This window comes from Callithrix jacchus, chromosome 12 (genome assembly GCF_049354715.1).
Source record: "Callithrix jacchus isolate 240 chromosome 12, calJac240_pri, whole genome shotgun sequence".
In the NCBI taxonomy this organism is placed as follows: domain Eukaryota; kingdom Metazoa; phylum Chordata; class Mammalia; order Primates; family Cebidae; genus Callithrix; species Callithrix jacchus.
In genome coordinates this window covers 39,936,224-39,952,327 of record NC_133513.1, presented here as the reverse complement: position 1 = coordinate 39,952,327, position 16,104 = coordinate 39,936,224, and the positions used below count along the sequence as shown (strand labels likewise).

General features: G+C 49.2%; 1 protein-coding gene across 4 annotated transcripts in view; it reads left to right on the top strand.

The window, feature by feature from the left end:
- The window catches only part of WDFY4 (WDFY family member 4), a 285,801-nt gene that overhangs the window by 247,045 nt on the left and 22,652 nt on the right, over positions 1 to 16,104 (top strand). For all 4 annotated transcript variants that reach the window (XM_035267709.3, XM_078343959.1, XM_035267708.3 and 1 more), the window contains 4 exons: positions 2,104 to 2,221; positions 2,918 to 3,027; positions 13,385 to 13,538; positions 15,934 to 16,025. In XM_035267709.3, the coding sequence (XP_035123600.3) occupies positions 2,104 to 2,221; positions 2,918 to 3,027; positions 13,385 to 13,538; positions 15,934 to 16,025 (474 nt within the window). The remainder of the gene's footprint in view (positions 1 to 2,103; positions 2,222 to 2,917; positions 3,028 to 13,384; positions 13,539 to 15,933; positions 16,026 to 16,104) is intronic.

The following is a 16,104-nucleotide window of genomic DNA, read 5'->3' as shown; positions in this document are numbered from 1 at the left end:
CAAGGTGGCCTTTGGTGTTTGGCTGCCCGGATTCTGTCCTGGCTCTACCTGTGGAATGATCAACACCACTAGCATGATTGCTAACATGAGCCCCAAGGGGCTTACTAGCTTACTCTCCATATTGAAGGCACCCGATGCCATCTACCAAGTGGTGCCATCGGTCAGCCCTTGTGGGGAGAGGCAGTTACAAGTGAGGTGGGCTGTGGAATTTGTTCCTAAAATGAATGTGTGCAGGGAGAGGGGCTGGGGAGGAAAGGAGAGAGAGACACACACAGAGATACGGACACACAGAAAGAACAAGCCATTCTCCCTGTAGCTTAAGTTCAGAAATAGAGATGATGGTGTCTGGACCTCATCTGAGATCTGGACTGACATTTGTACTGACAGGGGAGGCTGATGGCAAGATGGCAAGAGCAGATCCTTCATCTCTTTTAGCCTCTACCCCTGGACCCCAGCAGGCAGGGGGAGAAAAACTCCACAGCAGGACCAGGGTGATGTCTGTGCTCCTGTGGGGACAACCAAGCTATGGAGCAGTGTCCCAGCCATCTGGGCCCTGGCCATCCAGAGAGGTGCTGAGCCGTGTGTAAAGCACACAAGGTGGCTGGGTCACTTTACAGATGAGGCTGGCCAGCCTTGCCTAGGGCTGCTTGGATGGCAGACACTCAGGATTTAGGAGAGGGAGACTCATTCCTTTGTGACCTCCCATCTCCTCTTAAGACATTTAATGCAGCAAAACTAGCACTGGCTGCTATGTAGTGCACTAATGGTCCATCAGAGACCGAGGCATTTCAAACACAAAACCTACTCACATGCTGCAAAGGGTGGTTTGAAGGCCTTTTTTGTTTAGGTCATTCTGGGTATTTAAAATCTTGATTATTTATCAACACTTAAAAATTAAGAGATTTCTCCTTTAAAAAAAATCTGGATTTCCAATATCTTTTGGAAAACCATGAGATCTGGCAAGTAGGCATTTTCCTGAGCTGGCGAGATTGCTAATGCTGAATGTGGGTCTCAGTGTGTCCCCTCCAGCACTCACTGGGATCTTAAGAGGAGCCGTTTCACCCTTGCCCCTGCTTCCCCCTGGCTTGTGCAGGCATTTGAGATAGTGACACCTTGGGCTCCCAGTGGAGCTTTGAGGATTCACTGCTAGTGGAAAGAAAGGGTTATGAGCCAGGCTCAGTGGCTCATGCCTGTAATACCAGCACTTTGTGAGGCTGAAGCAGGAGGACTGCTTGAGCCCAGGAGTTTGAGACCAGCCTGGCCAACAGAGTGAGACCCTATCTCTATCAAAAATACAAAAATTAACCAGGCATGATGGCTCGCACCTGTAGCCCCAGCTACTTGGGAGGCTGAGGTGGGAGGATCATTTGAGCTCAAGAGGTCAAGGCTGCAGTGAGCCAGGATCATTCCACTGCATACCAGCCTGGGCGACAGAGTGAGACCTTATCTCAGAAAAAAGAAAACATAGGTACCTCTTCCTATAAAGAAATGCAAACCCCAGAAAATCTTGACTCTTCTGCTAACACACAGAACATTAAAAGAAAAAGTCTCACAGAGAACCTGGCCCTGAAACTCGTCCAATTTCCTCTGCAGTGTATTCCAAGGGAGGGAAGGGGTGGCCACAGCATGCTTTCACTGACCAGAAAGGAGTGGGCCTCCAGGAGAAATGAGCAACTTCCTCTTATTTCCTCCCCAAACAGATGACTTCTAACTTCCTATACAATCAGTTTGATTCTAAGCAAGGATCCTGAACTACTGGAGTAAATTATGCCATTTAGGAGCCAAGTGCCTCATAGACAACAGGAATTCTTTTAAAAGTGCCTTTTCAGTAACTGGTGGCCATGTTCTGATTTGGGTCAACTTGGAACAGGTTGATGTGTGAACTCGGTCTTCCCCTCCTCTTATTTTTCATCTCTCCCTTTTTAAGTCTTTGTGGATCACTGGCTCTGGGGCCATAAAACCCCAGCCTGCCAGCTAACCACCAGAGAGGGGTCAGACCAAACGACAGTGAATCAATAAAGAGAACCATAAAACTCAAGAGTGTGGCTCCCAGGGCACAAGTGGATCGGGGGAGTTAACTCCAGCCACACATCTGCCTTCTAGACATTGAACTTGGCGAATCCAAAGACTTTCCGGGATCTTTCAAAGCCCATGGGGGCTCAGACTAAGGAAAGGAAGCTGAAATTTATCCAGAGGTTTAAAGAAGTAGAGAAAACTGAAGGTGAGTATTCAGCTTGACTTTCTGTGCAGTGTTATTCGTCTGGACGCCCTGAGATGATCGCTGATAACAGTTAAGGTGGTCACCTAGCCTACAAGTGATTACATTTGCATAGAGGACTCTAACCTGGTTGTAGAAAGTACCTGGGGAGCTTCTAGAAAATACTGATGTCCAGGTCTCACCTCTAGAAATTTGGATTTAAATAAGTCTGTGGTGTGGCACAGCCCAGGGGATTCTAATATGCAGCCTGCCTGGAGACGTTTGATGTTAAGAGGCAGTGACTCCACACCTAGGGCAGGCATTGGCAGAAGGAACTAACATTCATTCGGCACTTTCTTTCTGCCAGGGCCAGGCCAACCTGCATTGGCATAAGCAGTGGTCCATTCCGTAGAGAAGGAAAATGAAACTCAGAGAGATTAAGCAACTTGCTCAAGATCACTGCCTCTAAATGGTAGAGCCTGCATTTGTGACTCTAGCTCTCAAACTTTGTCCATCTGCGCGTCATCTTGAGACATTTTGCCACATTCATGTGCCACCTGTGTTCTATGACATAAATCTTTTTCTTTAGGTCTGTTCACTTCCTAAACCTCAGTGAATGTATTTTTTAAATGCCATTTATGAACATAGTGTAGCACACTATCTGCCGCACGTGAGCACAGGTAGGGAAGCAGCCCTCAAGCATGCGTGTTTTTGTTGCAGGAGACATGACTGTCCAGTGCCACTACTACACTCACTACTCCTCAGCCATCATCATTGCCTCCTACCTGGTCCGGATGCCACCCTTCACCCAGGCCTTCTGCGCTTTGCAGGTGAGCTGTCACCACTCTCTGTGCCGACATGCACGTGCACACACAGACACACACACACAGAGCTGTATCACACAGACCAAGACCTGGGCTTGAACAAGATGGAACACCTCTGCTAAAAACTCAGTCATTAGCCAATGATTCCCAGTTGACATTGGCTCCACGATTCTGGTCCCCCAGCCAAGGCAGGCTGTTTTTCCTCAGTTATACCTGCACATCTGCCCAACAAAGCCTTGCAAAATGATTCTAAAAATTAAAAAATTAGACATGATAAAAGATTTGACATAAATAAGATTTAGTGGAAAAAGAAAACACAGGAAGCTTGGAGACTAGAAAGGCAGGTGGTCAAGGATTAGAAAAATAAATACAAGAAGGAACAATGAAAAGAATATGACTCAAGATGTCAGAATGCACAAATCTATGCTGAGTACAAACCGAAAGGCTTCGAAGGACAAAACTAACTTACCCACCCACACACCAACAGACCATTATACCAGATTAGGACTGCCAGGTTTTAAATAAAAATACAGGATGCCTAGTTGAACTTGAACTCCCAATAAACTATGAACTATTGGTTGTTTAAATGAAATTTAAATTTATCTGGGCCTCCTGCATTGTATGTGGCCAGTCTGGTGTCCAAGTGTTGGGGGGATGGAGATGGTGTCAAAGGCATGTGGGATTTCTGGAACAGAGTCTTTCATGGGCAGTGCTGTGAAGATGCTGAGAAGCTCCTTTCCCCTCTTCCCCTCACAACCCCATCACTGGGATCCTGCTTCCAAGGGACTCCTTATCCCAGGGGCACAGCTTTTGAATGGAGAGAATCCTCAGATAGGCCAGCTGGCTCAGCTAACTCTACAGTAAATATAGCACAGGGCCTGAGTGTATGGGCTGCCCAGATCCAGACCCTGCAATGGTCCAATGGGGAGAAAGGCATAAGCTGGGGTGGGCAACAGGCCACTGAACACACAGGCTTGCTCTGACACCTAAGCCTCATCTCGGAAAAGCCCAGGTGTCCCAAGAACTGTGTGTTGGGTCTGACCTTACCAGCCAGGTCACTGTGGTCACTCAGAAGACCTTGACCCTGAGAGACCAAAGGCCACCCTGAGTCAGCACTAAAGCTGACTCTGAGCCCTGGGGCAGGAATGGGTAGGCAAGGTCAGGTTACTTTCTCAAATAAGGAACAAATGCCCTCCTGTCTTGTTTCTTGGCACAGCCTTCTCTCTCCTTGACGGCATAACTCGTCTAGACATTGTATAACCTCCTCTCCCTGGAAATTCACTCAAAAATAATAAGTGTGCTTCCCCTGAGCCTTTCTCAGGCAACAAGCATTTTAAGTAAGTTTTGTTTGGAGAACAAATGGTCCCAGAGCTGCACCTCATGCCAGGAATCCCATCCAGATGCTGCTCATTAATCCACAAGAAATGATGTTCACCGTTGATGATGATAGTGATGGATTCCACCACTGGTTTCTGTCCAGGGAATTTAAGTGTTCAAATGTTCAGGATACTTTCAGAGTTTCCCTTGCCCCTTCGGGAGGCTGCATTAAAGCCCCAAAACACCAGCTCTACCTGTTTCTAAGGATCTTTTCACATCGGGAGGAGACAGAGTGAAATAGAAACAGCCTTGGCTGTGAGATTTACATCACAGCTCTGCCACTTAATAGATACAAAATCTTCTGCAGTTATTTTACCTCTGGAAATGAGGGTTAGTTATGCACATCTCACCAGGCTATAGGCAGTTGAGAAGATTAAATGAGAAAATGTGGAGAGAGCCCCCAGCTCAGGGCCTGATGCTGCATAGGTGATCAATCACTGTTAGTTCCCTTCTTCCCTCTGCAATCAGCCAGATCTAATCTGAGTAGGTCCGAACTTGTCCAGGCTGGTCCCCTCTGGTTTAAGCTAATATATGGCAGTCTGCATTGCATCAAAGTATTCCAACTTAGCGTGAGCCAGGCCTAACAGGTGTGCTGTGAACCAATGAGGATATCTGGGCTATGGCCACTTTGAAGCTCATCACTGGTTTAATCTTATTTTAGCCAGTTTGGTCCATTGGTGACCAGGTAAAACTCGTTTGAGTTGGTCTACACCAGTGTTAGAGGGTCAGAACCAATTGCCCACGCTTTTAGGTGACACAAATGCAGTCATCTTAGCTTGAGCCCTTTTGACTCCCATGTTGAAGTCCTTGATGTGACTGAGTTTTAGGGCTCAGATTTGTCTTGGGTAGATTGACCCGTCCAAGTTGGAAACATCCAGACTCTCTCCACTTGCTTCTGAATTGGGTCTCACTTTCCTACTTTTAAATTACTCTTCTGGTGGGTCACACCTGGTCTGAGCCTTTGAACCAGCAAAAGAACCAGCCACCTTTTGTTTTTTACTTAGGAAAAAAAGAATTTTAGCTCTTGAGGGAATGAGTATAAAGGCTACATAGTATAAAGGCTACCTCTGCTGGGGGACATACCAGGCTCCTCTTTGAGAGTGCCGGAATCTCGGCACACGTCCTTAGGAATATTCTGGCATCTTCCTGAAGTCAGGCTCTTCCCTCCATCTCACCCCACCCCCCAGGGGGAAGCCTGTCTCTTCTCCAGAGACCTTTGCTTCACCCTTGAGGTGACTGGAAAGGAGCCTCCAATAGTCTCAGCAGCCCAAGGCACTGCCCCCAGCCTGGGGTTGGACGGAGAAGTGGGGAAGAGCGAGAGACGTGGAGAGGCTGTGGAACCCAGGCACGGAAGCCAGAGCTGGTGGATGTGTAAGAGTCAGCACGGGAAAGTGCATGTGTCTCCATTCCTCTTTGAGCAAATGCTACCGCCTGCCTACTACCACAGATAAGCCAGAGTGGAGCATATGTGGTGAGTCTGGGGCTCACGTCCCAGCATCCTCAGCTGCTGCGTCTAACTTTACTTAGATCACTTTCTCTCTCTGGGGTCCAGTCTCCTTGTTGGTGAGATAAAGGAGGTGGATGGGAGGATCGCCTCGGAAGGCCCTTCCGTAACAGCTCTAACCTCTGATTGCTCACTAAGCGCCTACTATGCACCTGGATGGTGCTAAGTACCTTACAACTGTTATTTAAAACATTTTATACTTATTTATTGTGGTAAAATATGCATAACATGAAATTTGCCCTTTTAACCATTTTTAAGCATAGTGGCGTTAGGTGCATACACACCGCTGTGCAGCCGTCCCTGCCATCTGTCTCCAGAACTTTTTCATCCTCCCAAACTCAGTTTCTGTACCCATGAAACAATAACTCTCCAATCACCCCTCCCCACAGCACCTGGCAGCCACTGTTCTACTTTCTGTCTCTATGAATGACTACTCTAAGCCCCTTATAAGTGGAATTAGGCAATGTTTGTCCTTTGGTGACTGGCTTCTTGCGTGTAGCATAATGTCCTCAAGGTCCATCCATTGTTGTGGCATGTGTCAGTTTTCTAAAGCTGAATCCTGCACCCCGTATGTGTAGAACACATGTTGTTTATCATTCGTTCATGGCTGGGGTGCTTCCTCCTTCTGATGATGGTGAAGGGGCTGCTGTGCGTCATTGGGCCCTCACAAGCTTGTGAGAGGCTGCTGTGATTAATCTCAGGATACTGAGTCTCTGGGAGATCATGTCCCACAGGAAACGACAACAGAGATGAGATGGGCTCCAGCCCTGAGGACGCCAGGCCTAAAACACTCATGGTAAATAAAGCAAGGTGGGGTCTACAGGGGTTGTCCAGAGGGGACACAGTGCTCAGAGGAAAGGGACACATGCCATTTTCAAGGCCACATTTTCAGTAGAACAGTGGGGAGGCCCTTGTGCAGCATCACACACAGGCACACATGCAAGCAGTGTGGTACGTAGGCGGTGACCTGGCACTGCAGCAGGAGTGCAGTGTGCCGGCTGCATGTGTGTGCAGCGTGGCCCCTGGTGCCCCCAGTGCAGAGTGACAGGCAGCACAACAGCTCTGTCATGGAGCACCTTTGCTGTCACGCACTGTATGCCTGTGTAGCACACCCAGTGTGGTCTGCTGGCTTGCAGGGAGGCAGGCGTGGCGTTCTCTGGGCACTGTGGACCGTTCACCCCGCACCACACAAAGACTGGACATCACAGACACCTCCTACAGCAGGGCAGTACATTCTGAGCCCCGGGTATAAGAAGTGTTTTACTGCTTTCATGTTTAAATTGTTTTAAGTTTGAGCTGGTCTTAGAATTGATTCACACTTATATACTTGATGTGCTTGTTTTTCTGTCTCAAGTCTGTTATTACAATGATAGATTTTTACAATCCAGGAAATACGATATATGTATATGCTGTGTGATCTGAGCAGGTGTCACATGCAGGCAGTGTGACCAGGCATGGGTCAGCTGTGTGCTCTGTTTTCCCCACTTTCTTGGAGGTGTGTGAACGGCTGACTGCTAGGGCAGAGGGCTTGTCTCCCCCAATAGCAGCCCAGGATGCTGTAGTTCCTTTGTTCATTTGTTTTTGAGACAGTCACCCAGGCTAGAGTACAGTGGCATAATCAGTTCAGAGCAGCCTGGAACTCCAAGGCTTGAGCAATTTTCCTGCTTCGGCCTCCTGAGTAGCTAGGACTATGCAGGTGTACCACCATTCTTGGCTAATAAAAAAAAAAAAAATACGTTTTGTAAAGATAGCATCTTGCTTTGTTGCCCAGGCTGGAAAATGCTGTCGTTTTTAGGAGTCTTGCCTGCCTAAAGCGAGTGTCTGTGAGCCTCCAGAAAGTTGAGTCACCAGGAGGTCAGGCCCCTGCTGCGGTCCCAACCCAAGCATCTGTTTCTGCTCCAGTAAAAGCACCAGTTGCTCTCAGGCCTGAGATCAGACCCAGCCGAGGTGGGGCACAGCAAGGCAGCCGGCACCCAGCGAAGACACAGCAGCAGTGGCTGCTGCTGCATTTAATAAGAAACAGAAATAAAGTGCTGTGTTAATTAAGTCACAGCCCACGTGAAGTCAGCTGTTACCAGCAGTGGGGAAGGGTTTTCCGAACCACCTGAGGCGAGATGGCTGGTTTTTGTATAAGACAGATGCTAACTGCAGAAAGAACAGAGAACCGTGGGGTAGCACTTGGCCCGTCCTGGCTGCTGAGCTGGGAGGTCCTGGTGGGGTCAGTGCCGGGAGTCCTGGTGGAGTGTGTGCCAGGGAAGGTGTGGAAGCTGGAGCATCTGTGTCTGTGCCCACACCCAGGTGGACCATGCCTGCCTCTTCGCGTGCTGCCTGCAGCTCAGCCCCTGCCTCTGAGGCAAGCAGCCCATCTCCTGGTACCCAGAGCCTCACTCAGGGCCAGACTACCCGATATAGCCAGGGCTGCAGGGCTAGACACAGAAACCTCCAGCCTTCCTCTGATTACAGAGTGAGGACATGGGGTCTGTAAGGGCCCAAACTGACTTGAGGAGAATCATGCCGGATCTCCAACGCTGTGTAGTTTTTATCATACAGACTTAGGATGAGTATTGGTAAAGCACATTCAATAGAGACAGACAGACCTGGGATAAACTCCTGGCTCTGGAACTTTCTGATTGGCATTATTGAACAACTGAGCCTTGGTGTCTTCATCCTTTAAAATAACTCCTGGGTGGGTGGGTGGTGAGGACTGATGGAGATACAGCATAAGCCTGTTTGGCTGAACAGAGTGTCCCCTACGTGCCCACCCCTCCTCCTAATGCAGGCAGAGTGGTTTCAGCAAGGCTAGGTGGGTTCACTCATTTAGAAAAGAGCCACGACCTACAGGAAGGAGAGCTAATGGCTTCTCTGAGGTCATCCCATCCTCCGTGAGAGCAAGACCAAGAGGCAGCTGGACCAGTGTGTGGGCTTCCCAGTGCCATGCGGGTCCTATGCCTTTAGCTGATTCAGTAGCATGTCAGGGCCTGGCTCATTCCTGCAGAGGCTCAGACAGTGCTGTGTCCCTCTTTCTTTTCCCCTCACACCTTTGCCCCATTGCTTCTGAGGCTATTGCTGCCGAAAGCTGCCCTGACAGTGAAGGCGCTCTTTTCTGTTGTCATCCCACAGTCCTTCAGATTCCCCACCTTCCTACCCCTGTCCCGGCACTGGAGGATCCCGCCTCTCCTCACTTCCCCTCCTCACCTCCTACCTTCCATAAGTTCTATCGCCTTCTCCTTTAGAGCCCCTGGTTGCCTTTCCCATGTACATTGAGATTGAGGCTCAAGCCCAGGATTGCTCCCCAGTTCCTAGTCTGTGCAGAGAAAAGGATGTAGGGGCTGGGTTCATTTGGCACCTCTTTCTGTGCGCCTACTGTACCGCATAAGGTATGTCTTGCGCTCTCTTTCTCTCTCTCTCTCTCACACACACACACACACACACACAACTGCCTTCACACCAACAGCAATCATCCAAGGTTCACAGACAAGGGCATGGGAGGTGAAAGAGAGTAAGCAACTCACTGGAGTTCATCCTGCAAGTAAGCGGCACTGAAATTCCTGCCCAAGCCTGCCTGCTTCTGAAGCCAATGTGCTTTCCACCATTGTACATTGCCTCTTTGATGGGCTAAAGACAGCAGGTTAGATCACCTGACATGTCAACAGCATCCTTTAAGTGAATCGTTTGCATGGGTGCTTTTAAATACTGGAAAGAGGCCGGACGCGGTGGCTCACACCTGTAATCCCAGCACTTTGGGAGGCCGAGGCGGGTGGATCACGAGGTCAAGAGATCGAGACCATCCTGGTCAACATGGTGAAACCCCGTCTCTACTAAAAATATATTTTTAAAAAATTAGCTGGGCATGGTGGCGCGTGCCTGTAATCCCAGCTACTCAGGAGGCTGAGGCAGGAGAATTGCCTGATCCCAGGAGGCAGAGGTTGCGGTGAGCCGAGATCGCGCCATTGCACTCCAGCCTGGGTAACAAGAGCGAAACTCCATCTCAAAAAAAAAAACAAATAAATACTGGAAAGAATACCTGCAGTGAGAGTGGGTTGTCAGCCCGCTGATAAAGCTAATCCCATATCCAGATGTGGCAGCAGGTTGATTGGGATCAGTGTCATCAGGAAGGAAGAACAGACTTTCTAGCATGTATTATAAAAATATCTGCGCATCTAGGTGTCCTTCAGCATGTGCAGTTACCGAACTTCCTGTGAATATGGGTCAAGAATTAAAGCCACGTTGGAGAGGGGTTTAAGAATGTCTAATAGTGATTAAAATGCTCATCCAAAGACAATGGTGCATATAGACGTTGTGTCCTTACATGAAAGGAGAACTTCCTTTACTACACAACATTTCTTTTCGGGCTTTCCAGCTTTCACCATCATACCATAATTATAGACTGTCCCTGATTTTAACTCGGGTCAGTCCAGCAATAGTCCTTGCTAGCCACTTCTTTTCCTACTGTTTTGCCTTCAATTTTGCTTCATCTCTTAGCAATATTTAGCACCTCCTGAAGGATTTTAATTGAGAAGTAGTACCTAGGATTATATTGTTTCTGAGCTCTTCAGTATTCAAAATGTTCCTGCATCTTAACATGTGAGCGACGTCTTAACTGAGCACAAAATCCAACAACTGTAACCTTTTGCTTCAGAACCCTCTAGGCTCGGCTGGCTCCTTTGTCTTCTGGCCCACATGTCACATGGGAAAACCTTCTGCCAATAAGAAGTTGTTCTTCTGTTGGCAATAATAACCTTGCTATTATTCTTTACAGTTCACTGGGATACAGGCGGGACTTGTTGCAGAACAGATTCCAGAGTAGCTCTTGGTTCAGAAATTCTCTTTGATCACTTGGTTCCCTTCCAAGTTCTAGACTTCATTGTGCTGTTTTCTTTCATTTGGGTCTGGACTTTCCTTAGATAGGCACTCTGTAAACCCTAACTGGGACTCCCTGCCTTGTACCTGCTCGGTTTTTCCCTTTTCTTTCTTTTTTCCTCCCTCTCTTTCTGAGAATTCAGTCCTAGGTGGAACTCCTCACTGGCAACCACCAGAGTTTATATCCACCCACAGACCCGTAATACAAGTAACAAAGCAACGCCACTTTTTCTTCCAGGGAATTTGATGTTTTCTTTTGTATTGCAGAAGTGAGAAAAACCATTAATTTTGAAACAAATGTATGCAAATACATTTATTAATATAGGAAATAGGAAAATCAGTTATTGCTTCCTTTATAAATAATACAGGCTTAAGTTTTAAAGATATTACTTTTGCTAAAATGCATTAGACAGCTGTGAAAAAAATAACATTTTTCTTTGTGGTAATATCTTTAACCAGATTTGTAGCACTAACAATATTTCGTATGTATATATTATTTTTATTTAATACAGGTAATCTTTTTATTACCAAATCATATTGTTTCTCAGGAGACTACCATCAGCACTCATAAAAGCTGCAAAAGGGAAAGGGGACTAGGAGAAGGCATCAATCTCCTGCAGATGCAAGGCTCTGGCTGCAGATTAAATACACAATGCTCCTAATACATTTCAATGAGTGACTCATTAGGGGAAGATTTATTTCAACACCCCGCCCCCATTTTATTTCCATTTCAATTTAAATTTGATGGTGGACGTCATTCCTTAATTTCAGCCAAGAGCAAAGCAACCTTGGGGAAGAGCCACATGTTTAAAGCCGCCCATGCACTGTGTTTGGTTGAGTCAGTGTCCCTGTCCCTGTGTGGGGAAAGACCCACAGATCTCACTTGATCAAGTCCCAACCAGTAAATAGACCAGCCAGACCGTGACCTTCAAGCTCTCCATGTCTGGCTGTCTTGGGTATGTGGTAGGTTTCCCCTTCTCAGATAGAGCTGAGTCACCCCTTGGCCCACACACAGTGGATCAAGTTTGTCCCAGATCCAGGAATTCCCTCAGGAATCTGTCAAGGAGCAAAGCATGCCCTCTGGAGTTGCACCCATGGGTTTGCCCCAGTTCTGCCATTCACTGCCTTGGGAAAATCAGTGCACTTTGAGGAGCCTCCGTTTACTGGTCTGCAAAACGGAAACACTCATTCCTTCCTGATGCAGCTGCTGTGAGGATTAGGAGAGATCATCTGAGCATGGACCAGACATGCCAGGGGGAGGCCCCTGCCCTTCTTTACCTCCATCCACCCCTGCAGCTGCCCCCCAAGGCTTCATTGGGTAAATGCAGATGGAGACCCTCAGCCCTTTGAGCAGGGAAAGGAGTGATAGGCACAGAGGGGGCACTGCCATCCTGGGCTCTGCCCCTTGTTCCATATGTGCACTCTGTAGATGATGGCAGAGGACAAGTTTTTGTTATACAAAGCCTTGATGGGAAAAGTGAACTATTGGATCACTAAACTTATGTAGACCCAAGGCCCAATTTCAGAAACTCTCTCCTGGAGTCCCTCTGCCCCCAGCACCTTCATTTTTCCAACCAGGACGTGGAGGGAGGCACCTCTCTTCCTCCTCCCAACCCCCAAGACCAACTGATGAATAAGGGTAGCATCAGCTGAAGAGTTTGACAATTCCCATGAGGGAATCAGTGAATCTAGGGAAAGAATATGCCTGAATTCTTACATGGCCCAACCTCGACAGCCAGGCCTGGGGCTGTACCAGGCCACCTGTGGTCATGGGTCTTGGGACCAGGGCTGGCCCTGGCAGAGGCTGTGGACATCATGTCCTTTGTGGACCAGCCTCCTGCCCTTTGAACCCTGAAATTTCTCCAGCTCTCCACCCTCAGACCCTTTCTCTGTCATCAAAGCCAAGAACCCTGGTCCAAGAGTCTCCTTCCTGCCCACCTCTCTCCCCCACCAAATGCCATGGGCTATGTGTTGGATGTCACCAGCGAACTAGTGAGCTCTCCTCCCACCTCCCTCCTCCCTCTGCTTCTTGCTCTCCTCCCATCCCTGGTGCTCGCCCAAGCCTTGTCCTCTGCTCAGAACACCCTGCTATCTTCCCCATCAGCAGGCTTCCAGACTCACTTCTGGGGGCTCCTCTCCAGGAAACCTCTTCTGACCTCCCACATAGAATGTTCACCCACTTCTTTCTCTTATGGTTGATTCTTTATTTCCTGCCTGTGGCACTTGGCTGGGAGCCTCTCCAGAACCAAGTCACAGTCATTGGCACTCTTAACTGCCTCGTGTTGAGTGCCTAATTCAGAGCTGGCCCTCTGCAATCTCAGAAATGCTCAGATGTGGTTTTCCTGTCTCTGGTCTGATCTCAGATGTCCATGGCAGGGAAACATGGGTTGATTACCATGGATCATGTACTCTCCCTCGAAGCTCTGGAGCAAGGTTCCAGTGAGTAATGAAGGAATCAGTGGGTAGAGGACACACACCTGGGCTGACGAGTACACAGGTGTGGGGAGGGTGAATGAGAAGTGCTAACAGTGGATCCTGTGCCTCCAAGGCAAAATAGACGGAGCCTAGCCAGCGGGAGGGTGCAGTGAGTGCACCTGGTCATGTCGGTTCCATTTCTCCCAGGGCGGAAGCTTCGATGTGGCAGACAGAATGTTCCACAGTGTGAAGAGCACGTGGGAGTCGGCCTCCAGAGAGAACATGAGTGACGTCAGGGAGCTGACCCCAGAGTTCTTCTACCTACCCGAGTTCTTAACCAACTGCAATGGGATGGAGTTAGGTGAGTGGAGGCCTGGATGAGGCTGGGTGAGAGGGTTGTGGGGTGCTCTTTCCCGCAGCCCCTGAGTGATGACCAACATCATTCGGACCTTTACTAGGCCCACCCCAGGACCCATGCGCTTGAGGTGAGGTCTCCACTGGCAACAGCGCTCAGAAGGAAAGGTGGTTGCTGAAGAAGGGCTCTGGCCCCAGGCTGCCAGGACAGCGCTGAGCCACTGCCCCACCCGTGACCCCACCCGGGTCCCAGACCTCCACCGGCAGTGAGGCAGTGGCTGGAACAGGGGCCCTTGTGAGTAGCCCAGGTCTGGCACTGCCCTGCTGCCTCAAGACCTTGGACAAGTTCCTGCCATTCCCCCCCAGCTTCATTTCTTCCATGTCCCACAAATGGATTTATGCGGACTCCAAGGGCAGGACCCAGAGATGCTGGGTCTCCTGGGGTAGGCTGCTGGGTGGAACCCCAGGGCAGCTGACTGGACGCTTATAGCAGCTCCTCCTCATTCCGGAACTGCAGACCCCAGTCCAGGATGCAGCAGGGCTTTTTGCTGCTGTAGAGGTAGAACACACAACACAGGAGGCCCCAGTAGGCAGGTCCCCTGAGGACTGGGTGTACATCTCAGAGCATCCATTGAGAACAGTTGCAAGGCTGAATCACGGCAATTTGCAGAGGGGATGTGTGGTCACAGCCTGGGCATGGTTTGGGCAGATATGGGTGCTAGCCTGGCTGGGAATCATCTTCTGCAGAGAACATGATGAGCCATCACCAATGCATACCTCAGGCCCTAGAGCCCCCTTCCTCAGTGTTCTCCTTCTACCTCCAGACAGCACATAAGGGCATGCACCTGAGCCAGGCCAGATGCAGCCCCAGGGGGAGAACAGGGGAGATTAGCCCCTGAAAAAACGTATGCAGGGGTTTTCAGCCCCAGCTATGCAGCCCATATCCTTGTAGAGCATGCCAGACGGTGAGCCAGGCCCCGCGAGTCTGATCTGTGGAACCTGGGGACCTTGGCGGTGTTCAAGTCATCAGTCACCTCACATGAGTCAGGGGCGAGAACTGAACAAAGGATGGATCCCACAAAGCTTGAGGAGTCCCACAGCAGGAGTCATTCAGGGAGGGTGACAGCCAGGAGGAGGTGGGTGGCCAGCCTGGGGTTAGAGCACTGGCCAGAGCACCCACCCTGTCTGGGAAACGAAGCCAGCTCTTCTGCAGGTGGCATGATGCGCTCAGCTGCAGAAATGACAGCTCCTACCAGGAATGGAGGCCAAGAGAGCCGATGTCCTCAGGGAAGCCAGGAGAATAAGTCGTTATTGAGCACCCATTGTATACAGGGACCTTTTTTTAAGCACTGGGGATTTAGATGGGTCTCCTGGGATGGCATACCCTGAATATGTTTGCATTCTGAGTGAGGATAGGAAATAGACAATATCTATATTGTAAGTGAAGCATTGCTGGATGCTGAGAAGTCCTATGAGGAAAATAGGTAGGAAAATGGTTTGAGGATGACTCAGCAAGACCTGGGTTTCTCTGGTCCTCAGGAAGAACCTGTTGAGGAGGTGGCAGGTGAGCTGAGATGAGTAATGAGAAGGGCCAGGCCAGGCAGCACTGTAGCCCAGAGAGAGCAGGGAGCTTCTACTCCAGAAGCTCCTTGCAGGCTCTGGAGGGGTCAGGCAAGACTGTAGCTCACGTTTATGGAGCAACCACCATACGCCTGACATTGTTCTAAGCATGTGGAGTGTTTTTTCTCCTTTAATCCATATACCAGCCCTATGAGCTCATTCCTGTCATCACCTTGGTTTTTACAGGTGGAAAATGAATCTCAAAGAAGTGAAGTGACTTTCCCAAGGTTGGGTAGTTGATGGGGAGGAGGGAGACTTGGGTCGAGTCCAGCCTCCTTTTTTACTGTCTGAAGAATCTCTGTCTAAAATCTTGCTGTTCTCACCTTAAAAATGGAGAGAAAAATGCATAAATTATCGACTTAGAATGAAGATTCAGTGAGGTCATATGTTCCCAGGGGCTAGCCTTGCTCCTGGCGTAGAGTCAGATGCTTAGCATGTGCCAGCTTGCATCGCTATCACTGTATCTCCTGATTGTTTAATGCCATGTAAAAAGCACCCAGAAGGAAGGGTGGGGAGGAAGACGTACCACAATGACAACACTGAAATCATTTCGGGTAACTGACAAAGCAAGCACTGGCACTGCCTGGGAAGCAAGGAGGGCCTCCTGGAGGAGGCAGGGCCTAGAGGCCAAGTTAAGGGATCATTCCAAGTTGAGGACATAACTCACGTTCTGACCTACACAAAATCAGCAGTCCTACATAGCACGTATTTTACATCTTTAGTTCCTTGCCTGATCTGAGTTCCCAGTTACCCAAATCTCTGCTACTTCTCATCCCATGCAGGCTGCATGCAGGACGGGACTGCACTAGGAGACGTGCAACTCCCTCCCTGGGCTGATGGGGACCCTCAGAAATTCATCAGCCTGCACAGACAGGTGAGTCAGGCCAGGACCTCTGGTATCCTGCTGGGGACTTCAGCATCCCCTCAAGTTCCACTGAGGCTTTCTGTCCAAG